The 26,446-nt window shown below is 36.8% G+C and overlaps 2 protein-coding genes across 3 annotated transcripts; both read right to left on the bottom strand.

Moving 5' to 3' along the window:
* Positions 1–35: 35 nt before the first annotated feature.
* Positions 36–2,724, bottom strand: lsm10 (LSM10, U7 small nuclear RNA associated). The gene has a single exon (XM_055018154.1). The coding sequence runs from the start codon at positions 2,206–2,208 to the stop codon at positions 1,801–1,803; it is 408 nt and encodes a 135-aa protein (XP_054874129.1). The 5' UTR covers positions 2,209–2,724; the 3' UTR covers positions 36–1,800.
* A 4,576-nt stretch (positions 2,725–7,300) lies between these two features.
* Positions 7,301–11,258, bottom strand: LOC111582420 (U7 snRNA-associated Sm-like protein LSm10). 2 transcript variants are annotated; one of them, XM_023291083.3, is made up of 2 exons: positions 11,132–11,258; positions 7,301–8,893 (listed from the first exon to the last, which is right to left on the bottom strand). In XM_023291083.3, exon 2 carries the CDS (start codon positions 8,875–8,877, stop codon positions 8,470–8,472), a length of 408 nt encoding a protein of 135 aa, XP_023146851.2. In that variant the 5' UTR covers positions 8,878–8,893; positions 11,132–11,258; the 3' UTR covers positions 7,301–8,469. The 2 variants fall into 2 exon arrangements, with proteins under 2 accessions (XP_023146851.2, XP_054874202.1); XM_055018227.1 differs by lacking the exon at positions 11,132–11,258 and adding an exon at positions 9,938–10,238.
* Positions 11,259–26,446: the final 15,188 nt, after the last annotated feature.

The raw sequence follows: 26,446 nt of genomic DNA, 5'->3' as shown, positions 1-26,446 counted from the left end.
ACTCCCACTTTTATCCATGTGCTAACATAACTGCACAAGGGTTTTCTAATCATCAATGAGCCTTTCAACACCATTAGCTAACACAATGTAGCATTAGAACACAGGAGTGATGGTTGCTGGAAATGTTCCTCTGTACCTCTATGGAGATATTCCATTAAAAATCAGCTGTTTCCAGCTACAATAGTCATTTACCAAATTAACAATGTCTACACTGGATTTATCATTCATTTAATGTCATCTTCATTGATAAAAATGCTTTTCTTTCAAAAATAAGGACATTTCTAAGTGACCCCAAACTTTTGAATGGTAGATGAATTAAAGTTGCTCCATATTAAGTTGCTAATGTCTCAAATTTATGCATAAAAAACACATTTGACACCCCTGGTTTAATGTATAATGCAGCTTTTTTGAAGATCTTTGTTGTTTTCTTTGACATGTTGATCCGTAGACGAACCAGTGACAGTAGACGAGTAAACAGAACCATCTATAAAAGCTGGACTTTTAATTGGATTGTGTTTGTCAGAGCTCTCAGAGACTCTGAGTTGTTCTCCAGTCCTCTGTCGTGTTGCTGAAGGATTGTTTATGCGGTTGTAAAGTGCTATTCTGAGTTTAGTGAGTGTTGATGTGGTGCTGGCTGGTGTTTCTATCCAGCAGCAGCCCCTTATTATGTGGCTGCAGTCAGAAAAATACGTCCCTGAAAACACAACGAGGCTGAACATCCTGCTGTAGTGACGTCCAGCTGCTCTGCTGCTGTGTTGTGTCAGGCCTGTCCTCTTCCTGACGCTGGAAAAACATTCCCCTCTGCAAATTCCTCACATTCCCGTTTGTGTATCGGCGGAACGCTGGGACGGCACTTTCCAACCAAAACACTGTCTTCCTTTCAGCCGGTTCCTCTGCTGGACGTCACCTCCAGCAGCTGATGTTGTTTTTAACATCCACAGTGACTAATGTCTCCCTGTGTTTGGCCGTTATTAACGTTCTGTGGTGAGTTACTCACCAACAGTCACTGTCAGCTGCAGTACGCTCACTTTAAATCCAGTGAAGCAACACAAAGATCAGCTGTGAACATCTGGAACCTTCAAAACTGGCAGGATAAGGGCAGAGGGAAGTTTCTGTTAGGATGTATAAACCTTTAAATGAACAGAACTTGGAAAACATGTTGAAAATCTCTCATATTTTAATGTAAATGTGGAAAAAATCAAAGTTTGCAGCCATAAGTGAAGCTGCTGGAGGGTCAGTCGATTAGTTGGTTCAAACGGACCTCCTCAGAACATCTGGCTCTTCATCTAAAGTGACTTTATTAATGATCAGAGTTCTACCTTCAGACTGGGAATATTTTCAGAGTTTCAGGTCAGAAACTAAAATAATGACAAAAGCGGGAAAATCATCCCAAAAAGAGCCAAAACTACCCTGAAAGATTCTAATATGCCAGGAAAAACACCTGAAATCACCACAAAAAGAGCCAAAATTACCATAAAACAGGTGAAATTGTGACAAAAACTCAAATTTAGCACAAAAAACAAAAAATCAGCCAAATAGGACTAAAGTTCCTTCCAGACCTCCTCAGAACATCTACTTCTTTATCTCCAGTAACTTTATCAATGATCAGAGTTCTACCTTCATACTGGGAATATTTCCACAGTTCCAGGTTCTTGAAGTCCATAGAGGTGGGTCCAGATTTATCACTTTTTAATGGACTTTTTCAGAACTTCATCAGTCCAGCAGATAGAACCATGACATTTAGGAGGAAAGGACCTTATTCAACCTTACTTAGTTTTCTTTGTGTCCATTTATTAAACCTTATTTGGTTTTCTTTGGGAACTCCTTCCTGCCTCCACCTTCACTGGCGAAGTTTCGGACTCTGTGGATCTTGCTGAGCTGGTTCTGGATGGTCTTCATGATGTCCACGTGGTCGGGGATGTGCACGTAGCGGACGTTCCTGCCGGTGACAAACAGGTCCTGCAGCCGGGTCAGCTGACCCCGCCGGTCCTGGTACAGGACGTCGGCCAGACGGATGTTCATGAAGGCGTCCACGCTGACGACTCGTCCCCGAGCCGTGCTCTCGTTCCTCAGGTCCACCGTGGTCACCTCCCCCTGAAGGCCCTGCAGCAGAACCACCATGCTGTTCTCTGCTATCGTCCGCTCACGGATCGAGCTGAACACCTCGACCGACGCCAGGCCCGAAGACTCCGCCCCTTCAGACTCCATGATGTCAGGAGGTCACCTGCAGGTAGACAGAAGGTCATCGTTATTATCTAATGTGTTATGGAGCGGTGGTGTCTGTTAGTCTGTAGTGCAGGATGGTCTGAACTTCTAGCATCAGTAGAATCTGATGTTTGACAGGACTAGGTTCCATCCATCATCTATACAACTTTATCCTCATTAGGGTCATGGGGGGGCGGAGTCTATCCCAGCTGAGTGAAGGTTCACCTGGACAGGTAACAGTCTGTCAACCAATCACCAATCATGCAATCACAGTTGTCAGTAAGTCTACTCTAGAACTTTCTCCAGAGGAAGTTCTCCACTATGGACTTCAAGGACCTGGAACTCTGGAAATATTCCCAGTATGAAGGTAGAACTCTGATCATTGATAAAGTTACTGGAGATAAAGAACTAGATGTTCTGAGGAGGTCTGGAAGGAACTTTAGTCCTATTTGGCTGATTTTTTTTGTGCTCAATTTGAGTTTTTGTCACAATTTCACCTGTTTTATGGTAGTTTTGGTCCTTTTCATGATAAATTTGGCCGTTTATGTGGTGATTTTCCATGTTTTTGCTGGCATATTTGAACATTTCCGGGTAAATTTAGCTCTTTTTGGGGCAATTTTACAAGTTTTTTGTGCCTAATTTGAGTTTTTGTCACAATTTCACCTCACATTCACACTTACAGACAATTTAGAATCACCAATTAACCTCAGCATGTTTGTGGACTGTGGGAGGAAGCTGGAGAACCTGGAGAACCCAGCAGGAGAACCCAGTAGGAGAACATGGAGACTCCATGCAGGATGATCCCAGGAAGACCGGGGGATTGAATTGTTGAATTGTTACTATGGCTTCCATAGTGGTTCCATCAGAGAAAATCATATCCATATACAGATTTTTATTAATTCCAGGGCTGGTTCAGTAAAGATTATAATAATAACTACATCAGATAATTCTTTGTTGCAGTTGGAATTTTGCAGACTGAGAGATGGTTGAGAAGGTTTCAGTTCTTGTTTCAGCAAAATATGTTCTAATAGAAGATCTTTATTGTCATTGGACATGAAATTATCTGCAAACCAGCAAAGTGCATCAGTCTGAGGTATCTAAAAATAAATAAGTAAAGAAAAATGCTTCTAAAGTCAATAATAAACAGAATATTTTGAGGGAATATTCTAAAAAGGAAATAAAAGCTCCATTCTCACTCCTCTCAGGATAAACTGTCATTAAAATTGACTTTAAATTTAGCTTCAACATGAGATAAAAACATTTACTTTCATTACTGATGTTGTCAAGTTTTAATAAAGTTGATGCTACTTTTATAAAATGATGAAAGTGAGTAAATTGTATTTGTGTGATCTGTGTTTGATTCTGTCTTTTCTCCTGTCATCCAGATGTTCAGAGGGAGATGATGCCACATCTGGTCCAGCTGATGGAAGGTCTTGAAGTTCTCTGACTGGCCTGGACTGAAGATGGTCGTCTCACTGGATTTAAGGTTCAGATGCTCAGTAACAAACTCCACCAATGAGCCAACAGGGAAGCTTTAGGTTTATTAAATGTTGCTATGAAGGTTTCACTGTTTTTCTTTGTGAATGCAATGAGCTCCAACTGAACTTGAATTAGAACTTAGAAGTAAATCCTTCCATCTGAAAGGATTTAGTTGCATTAATAACCTCATAACATTCTAATTTTTATTCCAGTCTTGGTTGGAAATAGAATCTCTGTATTGATTCAGGTAAAAACTGAACTTCACAGCATGTTGGAGCAAAACAACCAGATAAAAACTGTGATGGTGTTGGATTGTCAGACTGTAATGTTGCAGCTCAAAGCAGCTTTTCTATCTCAGTTCATTCTGACATTCAGCTATGAATCAACACAGCAGATGGTGATCCATGCTGTGGAAGTCTCACATCTCCTGATTTAATGGAGCTGCTTTGCACTTTTTACACTGTTTATTCACCAACACTTTATTTAATCAAAGTCCCATCTAGTTTTTATGAGGAATGTGATGTTTTAATTTCTCTGTGAATAACTGCAGTCTAATGGAACAGCTGGAATTGTAACATCTGTCCTGATATTGATCATGAAGTATTGATCAGAATACTTATGGTCAGCAGTCATCCCTGAAGTTTTACATTCAAATCTTTACTTGTGTTGTGAACTTTGGTAAGAAGCAGAAACTTTAGCGTTGCCATGGATACATGAGTGTTAAATTCTGTCCATGTTTCCATTTTGGGAAATTCAGTCCAGTTCCAGAATGTGGAGGAATTTAGTCTCAATCACAGACAATAAATATTATGTGAAAGTCAGGTTATTGTTGTTTATCAGCACAATACAAAAAGATTAATGTTAGAAATATTCCAGTTCAGACTCTAGAATATCAGGATTTATGTAAATTTACCTCAATAATATGAATGTTCAGGTTAAGATTGTACAGTGATATTTATTATGTAAGTTTAGCTGATTAAAGTTTATGACTTTGCACTAAAATATTATTTAAATTGACATCATTATTATAATATTTAGGGTCAGACTCTACAGTATTGAGATTAAGAAATCAAATATTCTATAAAATGTAAATACACTGAACTCATTTGGAGATATTTAAGTGAGACTCTACAATATTATTTGACACAAATCTATCTAAATCAAAATTTTAATCATTTTTACTCCAAACATTTACTGGACTGATTTAAATATTAAAATCACTCCTTTCTAATCCTCTGCTGTATGTTCAAACCTGAGGCCTTAAATAGAAACACACAAGTATCTGATTGAAGGAACTTCTGCAGAGTCCTGGTTCCAGAACATGATGATAGAATTATAGACAAACTTTAACAAAAGCTGCCTGAGAGTTTACAGGTTTTTATGTTGGATTTCTTCAGTAATTTAATGAGTTATCAGCAAAAATCAAGTGTTCATTTGATGAACTTCATTTCCTAAAACATCCAGAATTGGAGCTCATATCTTTGGCAGCTGTAAAGTTTCTGCTCCTTCAAAGTTCACAACACAATGAATGAATTCCTAAAACACTCTCAATGCTGGAGAGCGTTTGTGATGCTGAAGCAGTGATCAGTTTTTCTGTTTCTTCTCTGGAGATGCACAATGAGGGACGTCTGCAGAGACTGAGAAAGAGTCTCACCACATCCTGACATGAGGAAAAAGACTTTATTGAAGACTACAATGAGAAAAACTATCAGACAGCAGACGGCTGCATTCAAGGTGAGCTCTGAACATTTGATCTGGAACAGGAATTCAATAACGGCAGCATGAGCTTCATTTCAGTCTGTAGCTGCTGAATTCATGGATGAATCATCTGGTACTAGAGAGGAAGACCATCAAACATCCACGTCAGCTGATGGAGGTCCAAGAGGCTCACCAAAAATCACCACAAAAAGTACCAAAATTACCATAAAACAAGTGAAATTGCGAGAAAAACTCAAATTCGGCACAAAAAACTTGTAAAATTATCCCGAAAACTCAAAATTACCCTGAACCTTGCAAATATGCCAGCAAAGACATGGAAAATCACCACAAAAACAGCCAAATTTATCATGGAAAGGACCAAAACTACTATAAAACAGGTGAAATTGCAACAAAGACTCAAATTTGGAACAAATAAACAGCCAAAATCACCCCAAAAGGAACCAAAACAAATGAAGTTATTGTAAAACTACCTTGAAAGGTTCAAATATGCCAGGAAAAACATGCAAAATCACTACAAAAAGTGCCCAAATCACCATAAAACAGGTGAAACTGCGACAAAAACTTAAATTCAGCACAAAACAATTAACCAGATAAGACTAAAGTTCCTTCCTGACCTCCTCAGAACATCTGGTTCTTCATCTCCAGTAACTTCATCAATGATCAGAGTTCTAAAAATGCCAATGTCATGGTTCTATCTGCTGGACTGATGAAGTTCTGAGGCTCAGAAACGATGGAAAATGTCCATTAAAAAAATAAATCTGGACCCTCCTCGTCTTGCCATCGTCGAGTCTAAAAGTTCTAACGAAGTATTTCTACACGTCACAAAACATAAAGGACAAGATTTCTTTCTAAATCATGCAGAAGATCGTCAGAATGAACAGAAATCAACAAGAAGAACGGAGACAGAGAAACTGGAGTTTATAGAAGAAGCTTTTAGTTTAGTTCCAGTCTGATTTTACCTTGAATAAATGTGCAGTTAGTCCTCAGACCTAAATTGATTTTACCTGCTGATATCTTCACACACGATGATTTAATCTCACACTTCTTGTCACATTTTAGTTGAATCTGTTCAGATATTCTGAGTCATGCCAGCAACACGCCTCTCACTTTCTGGAACATTTTAACCAAAGATTTAGTTATTTTTTGGTCTTGAGAAATGCTGGTTATGATCGTTGTTAAATAATTAAATTTAGATTCAGTTACAAGTCGACCGAGTTGCTGATTTCTCCACAGGAGCTCCTTATCACCAGATCCTGCTGGGAAACATCAGTCATCAGGTGGAGTTAGAGCAGCTCAGCTCTGGATTTGAAAGAAAAACTACTGAAGCACAAACATTTATCAGGAGGAAACTCCTTCCCTGCTCCTTTTCAATCACAGATTAAATTCTGTTGTTTCAAACTGTAGATTTAATTTTAAACCAGTTTTTCTTTTTAGATTTAAGCTTTTTGCAGCTCCATCGATGACCAGAACCATCAGTGGAGAAATAAAAAAAGACACGTTTGGTTGAGTTTGTACAACAGAAAACTCAGAAGTTTACTCCTTGGAAAATATCTTCATCACAGCTGGTTGGTTTAAGGATCATCAAAATAAAATCAGATAATCAACAAACATAAAAGTAATCTGCAGGCATTAAAATAATGGATGAATCATTTTGGTCATGTTTCATGTAAAAATACTAATTACACTCTTGTTCCAGCTTTAAATGGAACACCTGCTTTATTTCACGGTGAATTTAGGATCTTTATGGCTGTTTAGATAAAAGTAAAAGACAAATAAGTTTCTTGTGATTCTGTGAAATTATAACAAACATTTTTCACAAGTTTGGGGTGACTTGTAGACAAAAGATGAATCAACAATCAAGAAAATGACCAGTAGATCAAATAATAATGAAAAGAACTCTGTGTGTCAGCAACATTTAATATGTTTATGTAAAAAAAACAGAACTGTTTTAAGTTAAATACTGTGCACCTCCATTTGTACAATCAAGATTTATCACTTTTTAATGGACAGCAGCTAAAATAGCTTTAAAAAAGCTGGAAAATTACTACAAAAAGGAACACAATCATCCCAAAAAATGCCAAAACTACCTTGAAAGGTTCGACTATGGCAGCAGAAACACCCCAAATCACCACAAGTACCAGAATCCTGTCTGACTGGACACAGATCAACCCATATAGGGTTTTGAAATTTGAACAAAACTTTTTCAGCTTCTGACTCCTTAAAATAAATCAATGACAGAGAGAACAGTTCAAACAAAAACTCACTCAAAGGATTTCCAGAACAGTTCAAAATGTCCACAAAACAGAGAAAACATTCTTATCCTGAGAGTCATTCTGTGGTCCTAAAATCTGAAAAAACAAACAAGAATCTTTGTCTTCAAGTACTTTTGGTTTTCTGAATCCTTCCCAGCAGCATCCTGGATCAGAGTTCTACCTTCATACTGGGAATATTTCCAGAGTTCCAGGTCCTTCAAGTTCATAGAGGTGGATCCAGATTTATCACTTTTTAATGGACTTTTTCCATAATTTCTGAGCCTCAGAGCTTCATCAGTCCAGCAGATAGAACCATGACATTTAGGAGGAGAAACACATCTGAGCTCTGAAATTTGGCACAAAAAACCCTTGAAAAATTACCCCAAAAAGAGCCAAAATTACCATGAAACATCCAAATATGCCAGCAAAAACATGGAAAATCGCCACAAAAATTGACAAATTTACCACGAAAAGGACCAAAATTACCACAAAACTGGTGAAATTGTGACAAAAACTCAAATTTAGCACAAAAAACAAAAAATCAGCCAAATAGGACTAAAGTTCCTTCCAGACCTCCTCAGAACATCTACTTCTTTATCTCCAGTAACTTTATCAATGATCAGAGTTCTACCTTCATACTGGGAATATTTCCAGAGTTCCAGGTTCTTGAAGTCCATAGAGGTGGGTCCAGATTTATCACTTTTTAATGGACTTTTTCAGAACTTCATCAGTCCAGCAGATAGAACCATGACATTTAGGAGGAAAGGACCTTATTCAACCTTACTTAGTTTTCTTTGTGTCCATTTATTAAACCTTATTTGGTTTTCTTTGGGAACTCCTTCCTGCCTCCACCTTCACTGGCGAAGTTTCGGACTCTGTGGATCTTGCTGAGCTGGTTCTGGATGGTCTTCATGATGTCCACGTGGTCGGGGATGTGCACGTAGCGGACGTTCCTGCCGGTGACAAACAGGTCCTGCAGCCGGGTCAGCTGACCCCGCCGGTCCTGGTACAGGACGTCGGCCAGACGGATGTTCATGAAGGCGTCCACGCTGACGACTCGTCCCCGAGCCGTGCTCTCGTTCCTCAGGTCCACCGTGGTCACCTCCCCCTGAAGGCCCTGCAGCAGAACCACCATGCTGTTCTCTGCTATCGTCCGCTCACGGATCGAGCTGAACACCTCGACCGACGCCAGGCCCGAAGACTCCGCCCCTTCAGACTCCATGATGTCAGGAGGTCACCTGCAGGTAGACAGAAGGTCATCGTTATTATCTAATGTGTTATGGAGCGGTGGTGTCTGTTAGTCTGTAGTGCAGGATGGTCTGAACTTCTAGCATCAGTAGAATCTGATGTTTGACAGGACTAGGTTCCATCCATCATCTATACAACTTTATCCTCATTAGGGTCATGGGGGGGCGGAGTCTATCCCAGCTGAGTGAAGGTTCACCTGGACAGGTAACAGTCTGTCAACCAATCACCAATCATGCAATCACAGTTGTCAGTAAGTCTACTCTAGAACTTTCTCCAGAGGAAGTTCTCCACTATGGACTTCAAGGACCTGGAACTCTGGAAATATTCCCAGTATGAAGGTAGAACTCTGATCATTGATAAAGTTACTGGAGATAAAGAACTAGATGTTCTGAGGAGGTCTGGAAGGAACTTTAGTCCTATTTGGCTGATTTTTTTTGTGCTCAATTTGAGTTTTTGTCACAATTTCACCTGTTTTATGGTAGTTTTGGTCCTTTTCATGATAAATTTGGCCGTTTATGTGGTGATTTTCCATGTTTTTGCTGGCATATTTGAACATTTCCGGGTAAATTTAGCTCTTTTTGGGGTAATTTTACAAGTTTTTTGTGCCTAATTTGAGTTTTTGTCACAATTTCACCTCACATTCACACCTACAGACAATTTAGAATCACCAATTAACCTCAGCATGTTTGTGGACTGTGGGAGGAAGCTGGAGAACCTGGAGAACCCAGCAGGAGAACCCAGTAGGAGAACATGGAGACTGCACGCAGAAAGATCCCAGGAAGACCGGGACGAGAACCAGGGATCTTCTAGAGGTGACATTGCTAACCACTGAGCTACTGTACTGTTCATAAATGTTTCTCTTTTACAAAAAGGACAAACGTGAAAATCATGCTGGTATTCCTCCTCGCTTATGCTGTTCTTCTCTCAGCTGTGTACATCGTTGAAAATAAACAAAACTAGTAAAAAAAATGCTCAAAATGATCCAAATCTTGTCAAAAAATAACCAAAACTAGTCCAAAATGACTAAAACTTACCAAAATTCCTAAAACTTGTCCAAATGCAAACTGCATATCAGAAAATTTGTCCAAAACGTGCAAATAGAAGAAAGAAAGTGCAAAAATAACACATCCTTGTGTGACTGTTCTGCTTCTAGCTGCTCACATCATTACAAATACACAAAACTAGACTCTAAATGTGCCCACAATGACATAAATCTGGTCAACAATTACCCAAAAATAGTCCAGAATGACTAGAACTTTCTAAAATTTCTAAAATTTGTCTAAATTGGGTTCAAAATGAGGTGGAATCCATCCAGAATGACTCAAGTTTATCCAAAATTGATCCAAAATGACAGAGAAAAGTCTCAAAGGTGTCCAGAATAAAGTCAAATTGTGTCATTAATGACTTCAACGTTCTGAGAATAACTCAAAATGAGTCTAAAATGGCAGCTGGAGAACCTGGAGAACCCAGCAGGAGAACATGGAGACTCCATGCAGGATGATCCCAGGAAGACCGGGACGTGAACCAGGAATCTTCTAGCTGTGAGGAGACAGTCAGACTATGTTCCACTTTTTAGATATTTTAACAAATTAGTGATCTAGACTCACTGGTGTGTATCAGGTCTATATGTTGTCATTATATCTGCAAAATCACAAGTTTTTTCAAGTTAAAATCTAACAACCAGTGCACTACAGGAGTTTTATTCCTGGAGATACTGATCCTTCAAAACATCTTTCCAGCTAAGATGTTGATTTGAGGGTAATAATAGAAAAACTCAACAAAATATTTAACAGAATCTCAGATGGTCCAGCTACACGTTTCCTGAATTCTGTCTGACTGGACACAGATCAATCCATTCAGGTTTTAGAAACTTCAACACAACTTTGAATCAAACAAAACTACACAAATATTTGTGTTATTATTGGCTGGATTATGATTAAATTTAGCCAAAAATATGAACACAACACATCCAAACATGCTGAGAGTTAGCAAGAATAATATCAGGAAAATACAGATAATTCACTTCAAGCATCTTTAGCACAAAGCCGACCTTTAGTTCAGAAACTACGAGACAGAAATCTGAACTTTAAAGGTCGGATTCTTCTTTTCTGTTTGCTGAATCTGAGTTAGCAACCTGTTAGCTTTAGCAGCGGCTACACTAAGAACGACACGGTTTATAAAAAGCTCAAAGCACACAGGTGATACTTAAAGTTGTTAATAACTTTTACCTGAATCAGTTAAAACCTTATTTCCTGCCAGAACCTCACAGTGAACCTCAGCAGCAGCAGAAGAACCGAAAGAAAACTACAAGTTGGGTTTCCCGCAGCAAGACGCATGCGTAGCAGCGTGATGACGTTTTACTTGGCGTCGCGTTACGTCCTTCTGTTTTTTTCCCCCACAACTTTATTAAAAAAAAACACAGGCGTAGTGAGAGTGCCAAATTACAAAAATAAATCTATGAAAGAATAAGCACATAACAATAGAAATGTAAAGACGAATAAATAAAATAATTTTAAAAATAAGAAGAGATGTGCTTTTGAATAAAATAAAAAAAATATTAATCTGGCAATATAAAGCAATATTAATCAAAAAAAAATGAACCCATAAAAGAAAAGGCTAATAATACATTTCTTCTTTTTAAATTATTTTATTCATTTGTCTTTATATTTCTACCTTTATTAGCCTTTTCTTTTATGGATTCATTTTTTGATTAATATTGCTTTATACTTTATATTGCCACAATATTTATTTTTTAATTTTATTTCTTTCTTTAAGCACATTTCTTCTTTTTTATTTATTTGTCTTTATATTTCTACCCCCTTTTTTGCCATTTCTTTTATGGATTCGTTTTTTTGATGGCTATTTCTTTTTATAGCAACATTATTTATTTTTTATTTCATTCATTTGTCTTTATATTTCTAGTTTTATTTGCCTATTCTTTTATAGATTTATTTTTGTAATTTAGCACTCTCACTACTCCATAAAATACAGTTACAAAACAAAGATAAATAAAAAGATAAATACTTTTAAATACAAACTAAGTAAATACACATTAATTATATTGCAGAGGTTTAACCTTAATATTTGATTTAGTCAGATAGATTAGTATTTTATGGAAGTTTTAAAACATAATATTAAAATTAGTGCTTTAAATGTTCCATATAAATAACAGTGAATTGACTTCACTGACATATTTTTTTAACAGCTACTTTAAGCTAAATTTATTAATATGGATAAAGACTGAGGGATCAAGATAATTTTTTGTTTTTAAATGTTTTTACACTGTCACAGAATATTAATGTTTGCATGTATTGTTTTTTTAAAGTAACAAAGCATGTATTAGACGTATTAATTCTGGTCTTGTGAGTGTGGAAGGTAGTCAAAATAATAATAATTAATGATGTAGTGCTTGAATTTATTTAAATAGTCGGCATGACAGCAAACGTTCAAAGAGAAAAATATGAAGGCAGTAATATGAGAACAGAAGGAGTTTACATGAGATCATTTCCAAACTAATGTTACTGTTAAATCTCTGTAGATGAAGTTTAGTTGGATAATTTAAAGGTTTTTCTTCAGGTTATTCCAGTTTAACATAAAGATTTAAGACGACATCCTTCAGAAATAACGTGTGGATGTTTTATTTAATTTAATTTAATTTAATTATTTTTTTGTGTTTGTTTTCATTTATTTATTATATTTTTGGCTTTCTGGGAATCCAAATTATGTGACAGTTTTAAATGGATCAAATAAACCTCCACAAAATATTTTAGTTTCCTAGAAAACACAGACCACAGCGCCACCTGCAGGCTGCAGCAGGAAACACATTTCTAATATTACCAATAGGATTTCCCTTCAATGTAATAAAATAATCTGTTTCTGAACTTACTGAATGTTGCAGAATCCATAAAGACGCTCCAGATGTTCATGTTTATTATGATTAGTTGTAAATTATGTAATTAAAGCATCTAAAGCAGGAAAGAAGCTCAAAAATTAAAAAGAAATGTGTCGTACAGCAGCGTCTGAGAGGTCCCTGTATTTATCTGGCAATTGGATTTTCCGTTCTGAAACAGGTATTGAAAAACAAAAAAACGAGTGGTTATTTGATCTTCGTTTTAAAATACAAAAATTAAAATTGAAATACAAGGCGTTTTTCCTTTTCATGATCAAAAAGGATGTACGAAATTTTAAAAATGCTTTGATTTTCATTTTATATTTAGAATAAGAAAAAAATAAAATCAAGGAGAGACAGAAACGAAAAAAGGTCCGTTTTTTTCATTTTCTGAGACCGGAAGTGGTCATCAGCAAGTGTGGAGCCAAACGACAACAAGATTCTCAGAGGGCGGAGCCATAGAGCAGTGATTGGTCAGACTGACTGAGAGCCAGAGAGCAGTGATTGGTCAGACCATAGATACTATAGAAGACAGCGCGCTAGCGGATCTAGTCTGCTTTATATCTATGGTCGGAACGTCTGGTAGCGTCTCTGGCTGCTGTTGACCTTGTTTTTGGAGTAAAACACGGTAAGAAGATAAATACTTCTAACCAGTAGCGTTGTTTTGTTGTACGTTAAGTCAGCGACTTGTGAAGAGTTGTGTTTAGTCGTGTTTGGGCAGTTGTTCCGGACGCGTTAGCGAGCTAAGCGGCTAAGTTAGCTAGCGGGCTAATTAACACAGGTGGCTAACTTACCGCTGAACACCTATGTTAGTTGCTGCTGCAGCTGTCCTCATTATTAGAAGGAAATTCTCAACCTGTATTTCTCTGCTGTGTATTTTAGCTTTTAAAAAAGTTATTTTACTTTAAGGTTAACTGAAACCCGTTCAGCTGCACTGAAGTTTAACATTCAGCTGCTTTGAATTAAACCGCTTAACATTGTGCAACATTACCTCTCTGAATCTCCATAATTTCATTAAATTCCTTCTCTCTTCCACTGCTCAAGTTCAGTCCAGTATATAAAATGACATTAATAGTGAATAAACTAACAACCAACCATTGTATTTATTTATTATTGCATGTATTTGTAGTAAAACATGAGATGAAACATCCTACTTTTGGATCTAGAACTGCACAAGCCGTTCATTTTCAGTCACCTGATGAGTTAAACTCCCCTTTTTATGTGAGGTTGAAGCAGAAAGTCTGAGATAACAAAGAAAGTTGTTTATAATTTGTGATACCTGTTATCTCTGACTGAGGCTTTAGTTTTTGTTGAGCTGATTTACACGTAGAAACTTTGTTCAGGAAGATTTCTCAGTAGCTCAGAGGACAAGCTGCTTTTTACACAACCTTGTAAGAGAATGTCTGTCAATGCTTTCAGCAGAATTTAGAAACACAACACTTCCTAAACAGATATTTTGAGGCTGTGAGGTTGAACGTTTGAGAGTGTATCAGTGTGTTTGTTTGTGGTCTTTCTGTTTCTAGGTGGAAGCTGAATTAGTGAGGATGACTCCTGCTCCTGTCATCTCTAAGCTCCTCCCACATCTTTACCTGCACGTGAGGAAAATCACTCCTGTAGAATGCAGGTATGTTTGTCATTATTATAAAAAGATGTTGCCTGGTGACCTGTCAGAAACCCATCATACAGAGTCAGCCAAAATAATGTTTACATACATCAGGAAAAGAAAAACTTACATCAATATTTCAGTACCAAATTTATTCAGACATCAGGAGATTAATAAAAGTTATCTTTGGCCTCTACAATTACAAGAGGTGCTCAAAGTGGAGGCCACTGGCTTCCAGACATTTCTGTTGTGTTGTAGACGTCACTTGTTGATGCTCCATTCATGAGGGTAGCGCCATCTGTTGGGAAAACATCGTACAACAGGACACAGAGTTATCGTGATTTGATCAAACTTAGAAAGAGGAATCTATATGTATAGAAGTACTTATACAAATGAAATATTTATAAAAGTTTTTCTTTTCCTGATGTGTGTCTACATTATTTTGGCTGATTCTGACTCTGTGAACTTAATGAGAACAAAACTGTCATTTAATAGTTGCTCTGAAAGCTTCTTTAGTGAAAACCAGCTGGTGTTCTGCTTTGAAACAAACTGCTGTTGAGGTCTGTGTTTTTAGGTTTAACCCCACAGTTTCTGAATGAACTGATAGTTTGTTTTTTTTCCTGATCAATGTGGACGTTATAATTGATGGTAACATTTACTGATCATATAATCAGCATGACAATATAACAGTATAACATTCTGACCACCTGACTAATACTGTGTTGGTCCCTTTATGCTGCTAAAACTCCTCTGACCCAGTGGTTCATCAGAACCTCTGGGGATCCTGTGGATTCTGTGGATCCTGTGGGTTGCAGGGTGGGTCCTACCTAGACCAGGCTGATCCTGGACCATCCCACAGATGCTCCATCAGATGTGGATGTGGGGAGTGTGGAACCCAGGTGAACAGCTGAGCTCAAGGACTGCTGTTGCCATGGAGACTAGGGGGTTGTTTGTCCTGCAGTGTTTAGGTGGTGGTACATGTCAAACATCCACATGAACGTCAAGGTTTCCCAGCAGAACGTTGCATTAGAACAAGATGATGGATGTTGTTCTCTTCAGCTGTCAGTGGTCAGAATGTTGTGGCTGATCAGTGGATCTGTCTGCCTTTACTCTGACATCCAGAGTTCTACAAAAGTGTAGAATGTGTGCAGTGCAGAAGAGATTTACTTTATTGGGTGCAGTTTTAGTGGTTCCATCAGAGAAAATCATATCCATATACAGATTTTTATTAATTCCAGGGCTGGTTCAGTAAAGATTAGAATAATAACTACATCAGATAATTCTTTGTTGCAGCTGGAATTTTGCAGACTGAGAGATGGTTGAGAAGGTTTCAGTTCTTGTTTTAGCAAAATATGTTCTAATAGAAGATCTTTATTGTCATTGTACATGAAATTATCTGCAAACCAGCAAAGTGCATCAGTCTGAGGTATCTAAAAATAAATAAGTAAAGAAAAATGCTTCTAAAGCCAATAATAAACAGAATATTTTGAGGGAATATTCTAAAAAGGAAAGAAAAGCTCCATTCTCACTCCTCTCAGGATAAACTGTCATTAAAATTGACTTTAAATTTAGCTTCAACACGAGATAAAAACATTTACTTTCATTACTGATGTTGTCAAGTTTTAATAAAGTTGATGCTACTTTTATAAAATGATGAAAGTGAGTAAATTGTATTTGTGTGATCTGTGTTTGATTTCTGTCTTTTCTCCTGTCATCCAGATGTTCAGAGGGAGATGATGCCACATCTGGTCCAGCTGATGGAAGGTCTTGAAGTTCTCTGACTGGCCTCGACTGAAGATGGTCGTCTCACTGGATTTAAGGTTCAGATGCTCAGTAACAAACTCCACCAATGTGCCAACAGGGAAGCTTTAGGTTTATTAAATGTTGCTATGAAGGTTTCGCTGTTTTTCTTAGTGAATGCAATGAGCTCCAACTGAACTTGAATTAGAACTTAGAAGTAAATCCTTCCATCTGAAAGGATCTAGTTGCATTAATAACCTCATAACATTCTAATTTTTATTCCAGTCTTGGTTGGAAATAGAATCTCTGTATTGATTCAGGTAAAAACTGAACTTCACAGCATGTTGGAGCAAAACAACCAGATGAAAACTGTGATGGTGTTGGATTGTCAGACTGTAATGTTGCAGCTCAAAGCAGCTTTTCTAGCTCAGTTCATTCTGACATTCAGCTATGAATCAACACAGCAGATGGTGATCCATGCTGTGGAAGTCTCACATCTCCTGATTTAATGGAGCTGCTTTACACTTTTTACACTGTTTATTCACCAACACTTTATTTAATAAAAGTCCCATCTAGTTTTTATGAGGAATGTGATGTTTTAATTTCTCTGTGAATAACTGCAGTCTAATGGAACAGCTGGACTTGTAACATCTGTCCTGATATTGATCATGAAGTATTGATCAGAATACTTATGGTCAGCAGTCATCCCTGAAGTTTTACATTAAAATCTTTACTTGTGTTGTGAACTTTGGTAAGAAGCAGAAACTTTAGCGTTGCCATGGATACATGAGTGTTAAATTCTGTCCATGTTTCCATTTTGGGAAATTCAGTCCAGTTCCAGAATGTGGAGGAATTTAGTCTCACAATCACAGACAATAAATATTATGTGAAAGTCAGGTTATTGTTGTTTATCAGCACAATACAAAAAGATTAATGTTAGAAATATTCCAGTTAAGACTCTAGAATATCAGGATTTATGTAAATTTACCTCAATAATATGAATGTTCAGGTTAAGATTGTACAGTGATATTTATTATGTAAGTTTAGCTGATTAAAGTTTATGACTCTGCACTAAAATATTATTTAAATTGACATCATTATTATAATATTTAGGGTCAGACTCTACAGTATTGAGATTAAGAAATCAAATATTCTATAAAATGTAAATACACTGAACTCATTTGGAGATATTTAAGTGAGACTCTACAATATTATTTGACACAAATCTATCTAAATCCAAATTTTAATCATTTTTACTCCAAACATTTACTGGACTGATTTAAATATTAAAATCACTCCTTTCTAATCCTCTGCTGTATGTTCAAACCTGAGGCCTTAAATAGAAACACACAAGTATCTGATTGAAGGAACTTCTGCAGAGTCCTGGTTCCAGAACATGATGATAGAATTATAGACAAACTTTAACAAAAGCTGCCTGAGAGTTTACAGGTTTTTATGTTGGATTTCTTCAGTAATTTAATGAGAGTTATCAGCAAAAATCAAGTGTTCATTTGATGAACTTCATTTCCTAAAACATCCAGAATTGGAGCTCATATCTTTGGCAGCTGTAAAGTTTCTGCTCCTTCAAAGTTCACAACACAATGAATGAATTCCTAAAACACTCTCAATGCTGGAGAGCGTTTGTGATGCTGAAGCAGTGAGCAGTTTTTCTGTTTCTTCTCTGGAGATGCACAATGAGGGACGTCTGCAGAGACTGAGAAAGAGTCTCACCACATCCTGACATGAGGAAAAAGACTTTATTGAAGACTACAATGAGAAAAACTATCAGACAGCAGACGGCTGCATTCAAGGTGAGATCTGAACATTTGATCTGGAACAGGAATTCAATAACGGCAGCATGAGCTTCATTTCAGTCTGTAGCTGCTGAATTCATGGATGAATCATCTGGCACTAGAGAGGAAGACCATCAAACATCCACGTCAGCTGATGGAGGTCCAAGAGTCTCACCCAACAAACAACCTACAGAGTGAAGACCTCCAATCTGATTGGACGGCCTCCTATTCAGCCACGTGTGAACAAATGCCTCTAAGTTGATTTGTTTTCTAAAATAAATCTAGTTTGAGTCCTAATCTATGCTTGTGTGTTTGCTTCTTTACACTGCTGTTAACAGTTTAGGCTGTTAGATTGTTCCAGATAAGACAAGTACAAGATTCTTCAGAGCCGTTCTACCAGGAGTCTGACAGGAAGAACTCCAACAGCTACTGAATGTTCCTGTGGTCCCCTCAAGGCTACAGGAGGAGTCCTACGAGGACGAGCCGGTCCACCTGATGGAGGCCAGTCGCTGCAGTTCAAAGCCAACACAGACTACGTGGACTTCTACTGGACCACACGGAGGCCTTCAAACCGGACCAACAAGTTCAGCGACTCCCCGACTCGTGGGTCTGAGGACGCCGCCGAGCCTCGGTCCAGCCGGCCTCCTGTCTGTGGGTGTTTGAGTGCTGAGAGGTTTGTGGATGCATGTGAACGTTCTGTGTTGAAACAGCAGCTTTGGACTCAGTAACGCCAGGAAAAACCAAGAGCTCCTTTATTTGTGACTTCCACTAAAAAAACTGATGAAAATAAGTTTGCCAGGGTTCTGACTGATAACAGATTATTAAATAATGAAAATAATCATTTAAATATTCCTTTAAACAATCCTTTTAGGTCTACATTTCCTTTACACTGACTTCTTGGTATATGTACAAGTATTTAGGGTGGAATATACCATTAAGCCCAATGTTCAAGGGTTCTTCTGGGAACATACCATTAAACCAACCTTTTAGGTAAATGTTCCAGGATGTTGGGTAGAATATACCATCAGATCAACCTTTTAGGTCTACATTGGAAGATTTTAGAGTAGAATATTACTCCAAACCATCCTTTAGGTCTACATTTAAGGTGGAATACTCCTTTACACCAAGATTTTTTGGTCTACATTGAAGGATTTTAGGTGGAATATTCCTTTGAACCAACTTTTTAAGTTTATGTTCAAGGATGTTGGGTGGAATATACCATCAGACCAACCTCCAAGGTCTACAATAGTGAATTTTAGGTGGAATATACCATTAAACTCACCTTTAGGTCTACATTGGAGGATTTTAGGTGGAATTTTCTTCCAAACCGTTTTTACATCTACATTTAAGGATGTTTAGATGGTATATTCTTCCAAACCAACTTCTCAGGTCTACATTTCAGGTGGAATATTCCTCCATACTAATTTTTTTGGTCTACATTGAAGGGTTTTTTCTAAACCACCCTTTGGGGTCTATATTTGAGGTTTTAGGTGGAATATTCCTTTTAACCAGCCCCTCAGGTCTCTTTGAGGATTTTGGATGGAATACTCAGTTAAACCAACATTTTAGGTGCATGTCCAAGGATTTTTGGTGGAATGTTCCTTTAAGGTGGATGTTTGAGGACCTTGTAGATGGAATACTTCCTGAAACCAACCTTTTAGGTCAACATTCAAAGATTTATTATTATTATTATTATTATTATTATTATTATTATTATTATTATTATTATTATTAATAATAATAATAATAATAATAATAATAATAATAATAATAATAATACATTTTATTTGGCAGCGCCTTTCATAACACCCAAGGTCACTTTACAGAGGATAAAAACACAATAAAATAAATAAAACAGCTGTTATTTGTTTAGTCCAGACTAAATGACAGAAATCCACAACTGTAATTTTATTTCAGGACTCGGTTATTAAATGTCAAAACAATCCATGTGACTCTAAAAACTCAACAGCTTTACAAAGATTAAACTTTCCACAAGGATCCAAAATAAGTTGGACTTCTACATGAGAGCTTTAATTATTCTTCATCTACTTCCTGAAAAGTTTGGTCAATAAAAAAGACAAAAACTAATATTTTCAGCTGAACTAAAGACAGACTTTGTGATTTTTCTGCTCACGTGTTGTTGTAAACTTCCTCTTTCAAATAAATATCCTCCTAACCCCCTGGAAACCAGTGTTTGTCCTGTTTTTGTGTTGCTCCTCTGTGACCCTAGACAGCTGGGTCCTAATGTTTTTTGGTTTTTTTTTTTAAAAAACGTGTTTATTCAGGTTTTCTTTGTTTTGTTTACAAAAGAACGAACAAACAACAACAAGAAACTAAAAACGAGGCACAAAAACAGCAATAAAAAAGAATAAAAATACATAAATAAAAAAAAAAATAGAATAAATAAATTAAACAAAAATACATAAAATAAGTAATAATAAAAGTAGTATTATATAAAACAATACATATTAAACATAATTAAGTTAGCTTATGTCCTCCTTCCAGCCATCGATAGGGAATATTGTTCTTCTGAAGGAAATCGTAGCAAAGAAGAGTCCATATTTCTTTAAACTTGTCCCGTCTGTTCTTTGTTGCATAGCTTATCTTTTCCAAAGCAAGATTAAAAATCATTCCTTTTAGCCATTGTGACGCTGTACAAGGAGTATCTGATTTCCATGAAGTTGCTATACATCTTTTGCTTCTAGGAAACAAATATTCAGCAGGGATTTGACATTCTTTGAAAAATTACAATCCTTTGGGTAAATAATTCAATAAACACATTTTGGATTTAAAGGAATTGCTTGCAATAATTTGACCAACACATGTTCAATAATTTGACCCCAAAATGAGAAAATATATTGGCACTCCCACATACAATGAAATAAAAGTTCCCATGAAGTCCCTACAGTTTCAAGCAAGAGTCAGGTATATTAGGGTTGAAGTGATGTCATTTTACAGGTGTTATGTCTAATCTGTTTAACCATCTGAACTGCAATAATATAGAATTTGTATTTATTGATTGGGTCTGAGCTAGCAGACAAGCTTGTGACCATCTTGATCTGTTATATCTACATGTAAATCTGTTCTCCATGCTTGAAGATATCGTGAAGATGATTCTTTGGATGCATCTGCGAATAAATTTATATAGAATTGAAACCTGTCCTTTAGAATGCAGGAGCTTCAAAGTGCAATCTTCTAGAGAGGATAAGGAGGGGAGTGTCAAGCTACTTTTCTGCCATGAGAAAATGAAACTTCTCAGTTGCAAATACTTAAAAAAATGTTTGGTGGCAATACCATATTTAGATTTGAGGTCGTTCAAATGCCATTAGGGTCCCGCTATCATCATATAGATCTGCTACTTTTGCTATTCCCTGGGCTGCCCAAATTTTTAAACCCTGAGTCAGCTCTACCAGGAACAAATTCATCATTACCCTAGATTGGAGAGAACTGAGAAAGTTCAGCAACTTCTCTTAAATAGGCAAGCGATGTGTGCCAAACTGTCAGTGTGTTTCTCAAGAATGGATTTTTTGTATTTTTGGACAGTTTGCGTTTGTTAGCTGAATATATATATCGAGGTTTGGGGGAATACTGATTTGATGTGTTTCTATCGAAACCCAAGCCAGCGGGTGATTTCTTTCAAAATAGAACATCCCAGCTCTAATTTGAGCCACCCAGTAATACCACTCCAGATTTGGCATATTCAGACCTCCCTATCATATGGTAAATGCAATAGAGAGAGCCTCATCCTGGGGACGCTTCTTGTTCCATATAAAATCAGAAAAAAGCTTTTTTAAGTGATTTAAAAAGTGAGGGTGGTGGAGCAAGAGGAATAGATTGAAAGAAATATAAATATTTTGGCAAAATTTTCATTTTTAATATATTTATTCGACCAATCATTGAGATTGTGTAAATTGGTTCCATCTATTTAACAGCTGGAGTCACTTTATCAGTTAAATAATGTAATTATTTGGGACAATATCCTTTACTGTGGTCATAATATTTTTGAGCAACACACCATACTATGATGTTTTTACAATGATGGTTCTACTATGGAACCAGTTTGACATGTTCAGGTGTTCTTTGTGTGAAAACTCAGAGATTTCAGGTATCAGAAGGTGGTTTTCAACTTTCTTTATTAACTTTCTGCTTCAACTTTAAACTAAATTTCCTTGACTAACCCAGCCCTCTGGACTTCCAGGAAGCTGTGTTCCTATTGGCTGTCCAGGTGGCTGCTAGGTGTTATCAGGAACACCTGAGCAGCTCAGTGTCTTCCTGCTTTATTTAGCTGCAGACAAACATTTCCTCTGCTTCTCTTCACCACTGAACTGGGTTTGGTTCCGTTGCTTTAGTTTGTTCTTTAGGCGTTGGCTTGCAGCTTCCAGCAGTAAAATCGTCTTTAATGTGTTTCTTGGTGTGTTTTAGGGCTTTGTACTGGATAGTTGTCTTGGTAAATGTGGTTCTTTAGCCACAGTTAGCACATGGTGCTAATGTGTGCAGTGATTAGTGGATTTGGTGCAGCTGAGTTGTGTCTTTATCTTGGCTGTAGTGAGTCTTTAGAGGTTTTTGGTCAGACACATTCTGTATTCTTGTTTGAGAACCAACGTTGGTTGTCCAGAAGGTAAGAGTTCCTGTCCTGATTCTCTGTTCTCAGAGGTTCTCTGGTAGGCTGCAGGAGACTTTAGCATTTGGGTTGTGTTAGTTTGGTTTTTGTATGGTATCATTTGGACGACTATCTTGAGGCCCCTCCATGTGGTTTAGTGAGGTTTTCTGGAACAGTTCTACAAAGCAACCTGCAGCAGAAGAGACTTTGAGAGTTTTTAGGAAGTTCTGGAGACCAGACTTTAGAGCAGCAGAAACATTTGTCAGCAGTTTGAGCAGGAGAAGGTGAGCTTCAGAGTAGAAATGAGACAGAAACCTTCTTGACCCGTGTGGTGAGGTCCTGTACCAAGAGTTTGAGCAGGTTGTGAAGAGTCTGTAGTTCTTTGGTCTGAAAGCACAAGAAGAGTCGACCCGAGACCCGAGAAGGAGAAAACAGGAGATATTGTTGGTTCTTCTGTCGCTCTGCAGTTTCCTTAGACTGAATATCAAGTTTATATTTTAAATGATTTCCCATGTGAGTCCAAGAAGACTTCAATAAACTCCCTCCATCCCCTGGACACAACACATTTTATTACCATGTTAAATCTTTGTTTTTGTTTGTTTTTCAGTTTTAATCATAATTTTAGCATAGTTTTTTCTCTTTGCTTGTTTAGTTTTGTCATCTGTGCAAAAGGTGCTAAACAATTAAAGTTGAATTGATAAACTGAATAATTGACTAACTCATGATTGTGACAACAGAAGTATTTTCATTGTGATTTAAGGGTTTGTTTCATTTTTAAAGTTGGGGTTAAAATCTTGACAGAAAAAAAAGATTAAAGAAATAAACTACGTTTTAAAAAAGCAATTAAATCAAAGGAAATAAACATTTAATTCAACAAAACTTTTAAAAAGAAAATTAAATATTAAATACAATTAAATTATATTAAACAGAAAAAATATTTAATTAAATAATTAAACAGAAGATACAAAACATGTAATTATGAAATTAAACAAAAATTTTTAAACAAAAATATGAAACATTAAATATGAAATATTTTAGATAATTAAACATTTAAAAAATAAAATTAAACAAGAAGAATATTAAACATTTTTTTAAAAAGACAAAACACTGAATTAAAAATTAAATGTTTAATTAGAAAATTAAATCCTAAAGACAATAAAACTTTAAATAGGAATTAAACAGAAAATACAATGATGCGTTTAAAAAGAAAAATATTAAAAGGTAAAACATTTAAAAAGAAAAACTTTAAAGATTTAATCGAAAAATTAAACATTGGGAAAGAAAAGGAAATTTTTCAAACAAGCCGATAAAACATTTGAAAAAACAACAAACATTAAAAAGACAAAACATTTGGAAATCAGATCAGATATTAGAACAGAATAAAAGGTGAGAAAAGAGCAAAACTAAACATTTAAGAAGAATCAAACTAAAGACAAAACATTTGAAAAGACACCAGTTAAACTTTAGAAGATCAAATTAAACAGAAGACACAATAAAACGATCAAAAGAGCAAAAACAGATAAAGTTCTTAAAGCGTTTTCTAGTCTGAAATGAAAACATCAAGTTGTTTCTTCAAACAATTGTTCTTTCTATGTTCTTGGTTTGATTGTGGACAGATTTACTAAGAACTCATTTCAGAAAACTGCTTTCCAGCTAAAGTCTACTAGTAGTTGAAGGCATTGATCAAACTAATGTTACCTTCTGATCTCCACAAACTTTACTGTTCAGTGAAGAGAATCAAATTTTGTTAAGGATTTCTAAAGAACCCACAGGTGAAGGTCTGAGAAGAACTCAGATGGATGATCTAAATGTGAAATCAAGACTCATGGTCACAAGTTTTAAGGCTTCTGTTAACCAGAAAGTTCAAACTAACAGAGAAGTACTGAGAAACTTTTAAAACTTCAGCCCTCAGACTGTCTGAAGGTTCAAACTAACAGAGAACTACTCAGGAACTTAGAAGATATCAGTCCTTGGACTGTCTGAAAGTTAAATCTACCAGAGAACTACTGTGGGACTTAGAAAATTTCAGCCCTCAGACTGTCTGAAGGTTCAAACTAACAGAGAGCTACTGTGGGACTTTAAAAATTTCAGCCCTCAGACTGTGTGAAAGCTCAGGTCCTGAGGACTCGGGAGGTCTGGAGACTTTGGAAAGTCTTGGAACTGAGGGTTCCACCCTCCAGCACAAAGGCCGAAGTCCAGCCTCCCGAGAAAAACGGTCGAGTCGAGACTCAAGTTAAAAAAAAAACTCGAAAATGGCAAAAAATAGATGATAAATGCGCAAAAAAAAGAAGAATTAGTATCTGAGCGAGTAGCTCAGGAGGATAAGAAGAGGACTACCAACTGGAAGGTCGCAGGTTCAAGACCCGCCACTGGCAGTTTTCTTTCTTTGTCTTTGTCAGGATTTTGAGAAAATTTAAGAAGTGTCTGGTCTTGAACCAGCGACCTGCAGCTCCATAGGCAAATCCTTAACTCACTGAGCTACAGATCAGATAAAAAGAAATAAATTCGTCGTCCCTTTGGCATCGTAGTTCCTGAAGTGACCACATGGGTGGAGCCAAGGCGGAGTCTGGGTGGAGTCAGGGCGGAGAGTAGGCGGGGAGGTGGGTGGCGGCCTCACCCCTCTACTCCCCCACCTCCCCTCACCACCCACCACACCGTCCCCCGCCCGACGAGTTCTTCGAGTCTCCACGAGTTCTTCGAGTCTCCACAGGTTTTCCCGAGTTTCTGGAGTTTCCACCAGGTCGGAGGCAGAACAACTTGTCATGAAGAGGTGTTGAAGTCGGCCAGGATGGACTGACTTTTTACAACGACTACAAGGAAGACCACTAGAAGAGCAGGTCTTTAACCACCATCCATAAAATCCATGGAGTCGCTCCAGAGAAATGAAGGAGGGTTAACTTTTATCAACCTCCATCCAGATGTTCAACTTGATATCTTTGACATTTTTAGCACCACAAACCTTTAGTATCACACTTTATTATCATTTCTTAGGACTTTAATGGAATCCACCAGCAGATTTAGTTTTTGTTGACAAACTTTATTCTTGTCGTCGTGGGACTGCAGTATTTAAAACTGTTCCTTTTATTTGACCTCATGTTTATTAGTTTTAGTGGAGAAAGTTATTTTAGTTGTCGATTAGTCTCTTAAAAACCAAATAATAAATTGGATTAGTCAAGAGGTTTAAATTTCTTACTTTGTCATATTTTAAATATGACAAAAAATATAAAGTGTCTTGAGACCATTTGACCTGTAATTGGGGTTATATAAATAAAATAAAATTAAAATTGTATGTATCTTGTAATGTTGGAGTAATTCAGCCATATATGTTGGAAAACACATTTTCTTTGTCCATTAATCTGTCATTTTCTCCAGTAATTCATTTCTTGTTTTGGTTTATAAAATGTCAAACCCAAATATATTCAGTTTACGGTCATAAAAACCAAAAAGATTTACATTCATGATGCAGGAATCAGGCAGTTTTTCACTTTTTTATCTTAGTTTAGTCAGAAAGATAGTTGATAATGTGTGAATTGTTGCAGCTTGTGAGCTGTAAAAGGTTTTAATCTTTGGGGCCGAGTGTCAGAAAACATTTAGAAACCAACATCAACAAAACACTCAAAGATTTGAACATCATTAAAATGAAATCCAACTTTTGCATGACAATGTCTAATTAAAGGACATTTATTTCCAATGTAAATATGTGATATTCATCCTCTGGAGCTTTCTCTTCACATTGTCTTCCACCTGGACTGGTTTGGTCGGGAGCATGTGCAACAAACATTTGAAAAACTGCACTTTAACATCAATGAATGACACTGAAGTTTAATCTCTACATAAATGAGACTGAGTCTGGATGTGCTGCTCTGTCATTAACTCCTAAGTTTAGGGAAAGTTCAAACAAAAGAGGACAGTTCAGAT

The sequence above is a fragment of the Amphiprion ocellaris genome, chromosome 15 (genome assembly GCF_022539595.1).
Source record: "Amphiprion ocellaris isolate individual 3 ecotype Okinawa chromosome 15, ASM2253959v1, whole genome shotgun sequence".
Lineage (NCBI taxonomy): Eukaryota > Metazoa > Chordata > Actinopteri > Pomacentridae > Amphiprion > Amphiprion ocellaris.
Note: the sequence above shows the minus strand (reverse complement) of the source record. Positions and strands in the feature narration are given on the sequence as shown.